General features: G+C 41.7%; 1 protein-coding gene across 1 annotated transcript; it reads left to right on the plus strand.

Annotated features, from left to right (window-relative positions):
• The first annotated feature begins 202 nt into the window (after window positions 1–202).
• LOC124213941 (protein CDV3 homolog) lies at window positions 203–2,850 on the plus strand. Its single transcript, XM_046615771.2, has 3 exons — window positions 203–952; window positions 1,406–1,821; window positions 1,998–2,850. Exons 1-3 carry the CDS (start codon window positions 776–778, stop codon window positions 2,134–2,136), a joined length of 732 nt encoding a protein of 243 aa, XP_046471727.1. The 5' UTR covers window positions 203–775; the 3' UTR covers window positions 2,137–2,850.
• Window positions 2,851–9,104: the final 6,254 nt, after the last annotated feature.

Genomic DNA, 9,104 nt, shown 5'->3' on the forward strand with positions numbered 1-9,104 from the left:
GCGGCGAGCCGGAAGAAGCGGCGCTGGAAGGGTAGCATAATGAGATGCATACGATACATGGAACAAGCGTGATCATGATGCACTAGTCAAAAGGTCGATCTCCGCGCCATCTATAATTATGTTTCAAAACTACGGTGGATAGTCGCTTTTTTTACTACGTCTGTCAAACCTGGAGAGATTGTTCTTCCGATCAGTATCGTGTCTGTATGTATGCACAATACATGCATACCGTGCGGTTCGTGACGGTTGCAATGCATGAATTACGTATTTTTACGAATTTTAGATAATTCGGATCGTTGATATGTTCATGAAAAGAATCGGCCAACAATCGCAGTTTGGTAAATCCGTCTTTCTGCCGTAATATTGTATGCAATATTATTTTATTATTGGTCCAGTGGATCAACAATACGGTCGCTCTACGCTGTCTGCTGTTGAGTGACGTTTGACGATTCTGCCAGATCCCGTGATATGCACGGTGTAAAAGTTGAGAAAACGTAAATATCTGCTGCAGGGTAATTGAGTGAGAAAAAATATGATTTTGTAACGATCTTGGAGCGGAACGCGTTTGGTTGGCGGAAATTCATTTCGTTGGATGTAGCGACAAGGTGCCAAGGGGGTGGATTTGACTCTGGCGTAGAGCAGCGATTTCCGGGAGTGGCCAGTGGCTCGGCAAGGTACACATGTGGATCGCTGTTCGGCCAGTCCTTGTGAAAATATTTATTGTATACCGTGTTCCACATTTTCTGTGTGAAACGGGTTAGACCTAACGCGAGCCATGGCTGATCTGGACGATTTTTTCGCCAAAAAGGACAGGAAAAAGGCGAAGGGGAAAAAGTTCACGACGACAGAAGAGATCGCTAAAAAGCTGGAGGAAACGGGTAAAAAGGTTGAGAAACCGAAACCAAAGGAGAAACCGACTAACCAAGAGGGCGAGGAGATACAGCCTGTCGAGGTAATACCGATATTAATCAGCCAGCGTAATCCCGGGAGTTGTAGAATCAATCAATTTTACAAATCTCGAAATCTAGGCTAAGAGTATCTAGGCGGCCGCCATGTTAAATGGCATAAACGTCACTTGGGTAGCCGGGTGAATCGAATTAATCATTCTCTTCTCTCCGTTTATTACGAAATGATTTTGCTAACTTATTCCTCCGCCCCACTTTTCAAACAAGTCCAGAAATTGATCTGTTTATTGGTGTAATTCATCCGAGAACCGAGATCAAGTTCTGTAAAAATTCACACCCCCCGCAAATATCTCGCGGTATTAAACTCCGCTAAATCATATGTCTCGGCAGCTGTTGCCTATCTGCCAAATTTATTTCGTGTCCCGATTCGATGTTGTTTTCCGTCTGCTCTGTCTTTTGACATTATCATTGGTATATCGCCAAATCTTTATTATCGATAGGAAGAAGATGAGTGGAGGGATTTTGAGGAGGAGAAAAAGGATTATACAGGATTGAAAATTGGAAACTTAACAGTCAATGAGGCCCAAGAAGCAGAAACTGATGATGAACGAGGCGAAGGTGAAAATAATTCTGATGGAGAATCTGGGGAAGCTGGACCACGACATAGCGGACCTTGGAAACGACCTGAACAGCCGCCTCCGCAACCTGAACCCGAACCTGCACCTGTAGTTCCTCAGCCAGCTGTTGGAGGAAGTAGTTACAAAGCACCTCATCTGAGAAATGCACAGTCCATGTCTGCCAGCCCTAGGCAAAGGATGAGAAATACTGCCCCGGATATTCACAGCGAAGAATATTTTCCAACGTTGAGCGCCGCTCAGCAACAGAATAGCGAACCCACCGGTCCTTGGGGCAGACGGTAGGATAAACCTTCTATAGCACTTGAAACTTTTCCTCCTTGCTTTTTCACCTCTGATTTGCAATCAATTTCTCATTTTCAAGAAAAAACTGCCCCAATACAGTAATAATAACAATACAAATTTATAGTACGGTGTACTGAAATTCTCTTGTATGACAATGTTTTACTGAATTTAGGCGGCGGGATGAAGGATCTTTTGAAGAAGTTCGTAATCGAGGTGGAACTAGATCATACAGCGTTCAAGAAACACAGGCTCAAGCACCGAAACTCTCGTTGGGTAACAAGTATGGGGCACTGTCTCAAGATCAGAGCTGAAAGCGCCGTATCTTATTCACTCAAACGAAACGCAATCAATATGTCATTGCTTCGCTCTGTTTCAAGATTTAGCTCTGCTCTTAAATTAATCTTGAAAATTCCGGGTACTCAGTTTTTTCATACGTAAATTGAACTGTAAACATCGTATGTTATTTTCAAATTCGATTTACCTCTTAGTTGTTGGAGATATTAAAAATGTTTTCATTATGAAATTGGCTGCAAAACAAAGCGCTTCTGGTGTTTTGTTATTTGGCAAGAAATGCTTGTAATATGTAAAACAAGCCGCGATATCGATTGTAAAGTTTATAGTTATATCAAATTAAAAGAACCTTAATCTGTATACACACATACAGTCAATTCAAACCATAAAGTGATACCAATATATTTATTCACCATGAAAATAGAATGTGCACACGATACAGCGTTAAGAAACGTAGATAAAGATACTTTAAGTTTTGTAGGAAATCACTGGATTCGATGTTTTGATCCCTGATAATAGAAACTATGCGGTTCTAAAAAATGTATTTACACCACGAAATCTTATGTTGTACACTCTTCTAGCTCTCTCACTCCTTATGCCCTTACCTCGCTGTGTCTCTATTTGTACATCCCTCTCATTCTCCCACATTTTTCTGTCTATGTATCTCACTGAAATTACCAGCCAATTCGGATGTGCCGTCTATAGGTTTGAATAAAATTTCGGGAAGGAATATATCCCTACGTACTACTTTCCTTTAATAATGTGTGCTATAAGAATTATGTTGTTGAGTGGTTCAATTGTATCGTTGCGGTTGTGTAATTTTGTTGATAATAAATGAGGACTCACTGTTGAAAAGTTGAAACAGTGTAGATCACTTAAGAGAAAAATTAGGCAGAATACAGGTGAACGTAGGGCTGGGTTCAAAATAGTGCAAACGTGATGTGTGATGTAAAGATGTACCGTAAGTTACTACTTTAAATACATAGTGAAATATGAGTTGATACGAAATGTTAAATATCTGAAATAAGAATCTGGATCCCCGTTTCTTGACACGTGTTTAATTATTTTCTTGAGATCATTTTTACTTTGTTTTTGATTGCTTTCTTCTCTTTTGTAGTAGTTACCATTATTTGATGTACCGGTCTGATTCAGTTTGTTTGCCACAAAATCAGATGACAATATTATTTCATGTGCTCTACGGTTTAGAGTTCTGTGTAACTGATGTAGAATGAGTCATGAGGTATGGTAATTTACATTGTGCAGTAGTTCCTTTTAAAAAATTCACTGGGAAATATTCTGTCACTATGAAAGCACTGTTCGAGGCCTCACGTTATTGCAACTACGCAGACCTAAAGAATCGAACAATAGCGTTTTGAGAAATACATATGTGACATTTTTAACCTAACATTATGATGAATCTATAATAATCCTATGAGATGATTCCCATCTTTTGAGGTCTGTCAAGTTTGCTGACAACTATTGATGTTACATAGGCCTACATAAATCAAACTGTATGGCATAAAATCGAAATGAGAACTTGGGAACTTGAAAGCAAATCGTTAAGGATACGAGATTGTTGAAACAATCTACCTTGATATGAAAAAAAAGACTTGTAAAATGAATATAAGAATTCCGTAATGGTTTTGGATTTCTTCTGGTTGAACCTAATCTACTATGTGTAATGCTCTGTAAACCTTGAATAACAATATTGATTCGGATGTGCAGATCCGATCTGCAAACTCGTACGCAAATGCAGATGCATAACCGCGTTCAAGTCCCACGTATACCATATGCAAACAGTGAAATCCTCAATCATCTGAAACTGTTTGGATTATCATTTGCATCGGTTTGAATATTGCTACCGACATCGCAGAATCTACGGCTAGGGAAATACACGGATTTTCTCCATTTTTTCGCTCTTTCCTCGTAATCCTAACTAATTGGACCACCAGGAACTCAGAAAACGCAGCAGAAAGAGCGTGGGATCAAAAGGAGAGAAATTACGAAGGAAAAAGCACCTGCTGAAAAATGTCGAAAACACAGGTTCTCGTTTTTCGGCTCTAACTTTTGATGCGTTGATCGCAGAGTATTGGGACTGCGCCCAATCGATTTCACTCGCAAAATTACGTCGGAATAGTGCATGAGAGAATTTATTCCAGCACTTTTCAAAATCGCGAAAATTTTCGCCAAAAATGCAAAGGGGTTAGCCTTACTTTTTCTTCATTTTTGGGGCCGAAAATTTATGGTCTCAGATTCGATTTAAATGACCCTCCCCCGACTAATTGGACCACCAGGAACTCAGAAAACGCAGCGAAAAGAGCGTGGGATCAACGGGAGAGAAATTACGAAGGAAAAAGCACCTGCTGAAAAATGTCGAAAACACAGGTTCTCGTTTTTCGGCTCTAACTTTTGATGCGTTGATGGCAGCGGATTGGGACTGCGCCCAATCGATTTCTCTCGCAAAATTACGTCGGAATAGTGCATGAGAGAATTTATTCCAGCACTTTTCAAAGTCGCGAAAATTTTCGCCAAGAATGCAAAGGGGTTAGCCTTACTTTTTCTTCATTTTTGGGGCCGAAAATTTATGGTCTCAGATTCGATTTAAATGACCCTCCCCCGACTAATTAGACCACCAGGAACTCAGAAAACGCAGTGAGAAGAGCGTGGGATCAACAGGAGAGAAATTACGAAGGAAAAAGCACCTGCTGAAAAATGTCGAAAACACAGGTTCTCGTTTTTCGGCTCTAACTTTTGATGCGTTGATCGCAGCGTATTGGGACTGCGCCCAATCGATTTCTCTCGCAAAATTACGTCGGAATAGTGCATGAGAGAATTTATTCCAGCACTTTTCAAAATCGCGAAAATTTTCGCCAAAAATGCAAAGGGGTTAGCCTTACTTTTTCTTCATTTTTGGGGCCGAAAATTTATGGTCTCAGATTCGATTTAAATGACCCTCCCCCGACTAATTGGACCACCGGGAACTCAGAAAACGCAGCGAAAAGAGCGTGGGATCAACGGGAGAGAAATTACGAAGGAAAAAGCACCTGCTGAAAAATGTCGAAAACACAGGTTCTCGTTTTTCGGCTCTAACTTTTGATGCGTTAATGGCAGCGTATTGGGACTGCGCCCAATCGATTTCACTCGCAAAATTACGTCGGAATGGTGCATGAAATGATTTATTCCAGCACTTTTCAAAATCGCGAAAATTTTCGCCAAAAATGCAAAGGGGTTAGCCTTACTTTTTCTTCATTTTTGGGGCCGAAAATTTATGGTCTCAGATTCGATTTAAATGACCCTCCCCCGACTAATTGGACCACCGGGAACTCAGAAAACGCAGCTAAAGAGCGTGGGATCAACGGGAGAGAAATTACGAAGGAAAAAGCACCTGCTGAAAAATGTCGAAAACACAGGTTCTCGTTTTTCGGCTCTAACTTTTGATGCGTTAATGGCAGCGTATTGGGACTGCGCCCAATCGATTTCACTCGCAAAATTACGTCGGAATAGTGCATGAGAGAATTTATTCCAGCACTTTTCAAAATCGCGAAAATTTTCGCCAAAAATGCAAAGGGGTTAGCCTTACTTTTTCTTCATTTTTGGGGCCGAAAATTTATGGTCTCAGATTCGATTTAAATGACCCTCCCCCGACTAATTGGACCACCGGGAACTCAGAAAACGCAGCGAAAAGAGCGTGGGATCAACGGGAGAGAAATTACGAAGGAAAAAGCACCTGCTGAAAAATGTCGAAAACACAGGTTCTCGTTTTTCGGCTCTAACTTTTGATGCGTTAATGGCAGCGTATTGGGACTGCGCCCAATCGATTTCACTCGCAAAATTACGTCGGAATGGTGCATGAAATAATTTATTCCAGCACTTTTCAAAATCGCGAAAATTTTCGCCAAAAATGCAAAGGGGTTAGCCTTACTTTTTCTTCATTTTTGGGGCCGAAAATTTATGGTCTCGGATTCGATTTGAATGACCCTCCCCCGACTAATTGGACCACCAGGAACTCAGAAAACGCAGCGAAAAGAGCGTGGGATCAACGGGAGAGAAATTACGAAGGAAAAAGCACCTGCTGAAAAATGTCGAAAACACTGGTTCTCGTTTTTCGGCTCTAACTTTTGATGCGTTGATCGCAGAGTATTGGGACTGCGCCCAATCGATTTCACTCGCAAAATTACGTCGGAATAGTGCATGAGAGAATTTATTCCAGCACTTTTCAAAATCGCGAAAATTTTCGCCAAAAATGCAAAGGGGTTAGCCTTACTTTTTCTTCATTTTTGGGGCCGAAAATTTATTTTCTCAGATTCGATTTGAATGACCCTCCCCCGACTAATTGGACCACCTGGAACTCAGAAAACGCAGCGAAAAGAGCGTGGGATCAACGGGAGAGAAATTACGAAGGAAAAAGCACCTGCTGAAAAATGTCGAAAACACAGGTTCTCGTTTTTCGGCTCTAACTTTTGATGCGTTGATGGCAGCGTATTGGGACTGCGCCCAATCGATTTCACTCGCAAAATTACGTCGGAATAGTGCATGAAATAATTTATTCCAGCACTTTTCAAAGTCGCGAAAATTTTCGCCAAGAATGCGAAGGGGTTAGCCTTACTTTTTCTTCATTTTTGGGGCCGAAAATTTGTGGTCTCAGATTCGATTTAAATGACCCTCCCCCGACTAATTAGACCACCAGGAACTCAGAAAACGCAGTGAAAAGAGCGTGGGATCAACAGGAGAGAAATTACGAAGGAAAAAGCACCTGCTGAAAAATGTCGAAAACACAGGTTCTCGTTTTTCGGCTCTAACTTTTGATGCGTTGATCGCAGCGTATTGGGACTGCGCCCAATCGATTTCACCTCGTATTGGGACTGCGCCCAATCGATTTCTCTCGCAAAATTACGTCGGAATAGTGCATGAGAGAATTTATTCCAGCACTTTTCAAAATCGCGGAAATTTTCGCCAAAAATGCAAAGGGGTTAGCCTTACTTTTTCTTCATTTTTGGGGCCGAAAATTTATGGTCTCAGATTCGATTTAAATGACCCTCCCCCGACTAATTGGACCACCGGGAACTCAGAAAACGCAGCGAAAAGAGCGTGGGATCAACGGGAGAGATATTACGAAGGAAAAAGCACCTGCTGAAAAATGTCGAAAACACAGGTTCTCGTTTTTCGGCTCTAACTTTTGATGCGTTGATCGCAGCGTATTGGGACTGCGCCCAATCGATTTCTCTAGCAAAATTACGTCGGAATAGTGCATGAGAGAATTTATTCCAGCACTTTTCAAAATCGCGAAAATTTTCGCCAAAAATGCAAAGGGGTTAGCCTTACTTTTTCTTCATTTTTGGGGCCGAAAATTTATGGTCTCAGATTCGATTTAAATGACCCTCCCCCGACTAATTAGACCACCAGGAACTCAGAAAACGCAGCGAAAAGAGCGTGGGATCAACGGGAGAGAAATTACGAAGGAAAAAGCACCTGCTGAAAAATGTCGAAAACACAGGTTCTCGTTTTTCGGCTCTAACTTTTGATGCGTCGATCGCAGCGTATTGGGACTGCGCCCAATCGATTTCACTCGCAAAATTACGTCGGAATAGTGCATGAAATAATTTATTCCAGCACTTTTCAAAGTCGCGAAAATTTTCGCCAAGAATGCAAAGGGGTTAGCCTTACTTTTTCTTCATTTTTGGGGCCGAAAATTTATGGTCTCAGATTCGATTTAAATGACCCTCCCCCGACTAATTAGACCACCAGGAACTCAGAAAACGCAGCGAAAAGAGCGTGGGATCAACGGGAGAGAAATTACGAAGGAAAAAGCACCCGCTGAAAAATGTCGAAAACACAGGTTCTCGTTTTTCGGCTCTAACTTTTGATGCGTTGATCGCAGCGTATTGGGACTGCGCCCAATCGATTTCACTCGCAAAATTACGTCGGAATAGCGCATGAAATATCTTATTCCAGCACTTTTCAAAGTCGCGAAAATTTTCGCCAAAAATGCAAAGGGGTTAGCCTTACTTTTTCTTCATTTTTGGGGCCGAAAATTTATGGTCTCAGATTCGATTTAAATGACCCTCCCCCGACTAATTGGACCACCAGGAACTCAGAAAACGCAGCGAAAAGAGCGTGGGATCAACGGGAGAGAAATTACGAAGGAAAAAGCACCTGCTGAAAAATGTCGAAAACACAGGTTCTCGTTTTTCGGCTCTAACTTTCGATGCGTTCATCGCAGCGTATTGGGACTGCGCCCAATCGATTTCTCTCGCAAAATTACGTCGGAATTGTGCATGAGAGAATTTATTCCAGCACTTTTCAAAATCGCGAAAATTTTCGCCAAAAATGCAAAGGGGTTAGCCTTACTTTTTCTTTATTTTTGGGGCCGAAAATTTATGGTCTCAGATTCGATTTAAATGACCCTCCCCCGACTAATTGGACCACCAGGAACTCAGAAAACGCAGCGAAAAGAGCGTGGGATCAACGGGAGAGAAATTACGAAGGATAAAGCACCTGCTGAAAAATGTCGAAAACACAGGTTCTCGTTTTTCGGCTCTAACTTTTGATGCGTTGATCGCAGCGTATTGGGACTGCGCCCAATCGATTTCTCTCGCAAAATTACGTCGGAATAGTGCACGAGAGAATTTATTCCAGCACTTTTCAAAATCGCGAAAATTTTCGCCAAAAATGCAAAGGGGTTAGCCTTACTTTGTCTTCATTTTTGGGGCCGAAAATTTATGGTCTCAGATTCGATTTGAAAGACCCTCCCCCGACTAATTGGACCACCAGGAACTCAGAAAACGCAGCGAAAAGAGCGTGGGATCAACGGGAGAGAAATTACGAAGGAAAAAGCACCTGCTGAAAAATGTCGAAAACACAGGTTCTCGTTTTTCGGCTCTAACTTTTGATGCGTTAATGGCAGCGTATTGGGACTGCGCCCAATCGATTTCACTAGCAAAATTACGTCGGAATGGTGCATGAAATAATTTATTCCAGCACTTTTCAA

Source organism: Neodiprion pinetum, chromosome 3, assembly GCF_021155775.2.
Source record: "Neodiprion pinetum isolate iyNeoPine1 chromosome 3, iyNeoPine1.2, whole genome shotgun sequence".
In the NCBI taxonomy this organism is placed as follows: Eukaryota; Metazoa; Arthropoda; class Insecta; order Hymenoptera; family Diprionidae; genus Neodiprion; species Neodiprion pinetum.

What these genes read in the sequence shown, in the direction of transcription:
- LOC124213941 (XM_046615771.2), top strand. Translation starts at nt 776, where the DNA reads ATGGCTGATCTGGACGATTTTTTCGCCAAAAAGGACAGGAAAAAGGCG. An exon ending in AGGAGATACAGCCTGTCGAG is followed by an intron (nt 953 to 1,405) that starts GTAATACCGATA and finishes TATTATCGATAG; the next exon opens with GAAGAAGATGAGTGGAGGGA. An exon ending in ACCGGTCCTTGGGGCAGACG is followed by an intron (nt 1,822 to 1,997) that starts GTAGGATAAACC and finishes TACTGAATTTAG; the next exon opens with GCGGCGGGATGAAGGATCTT.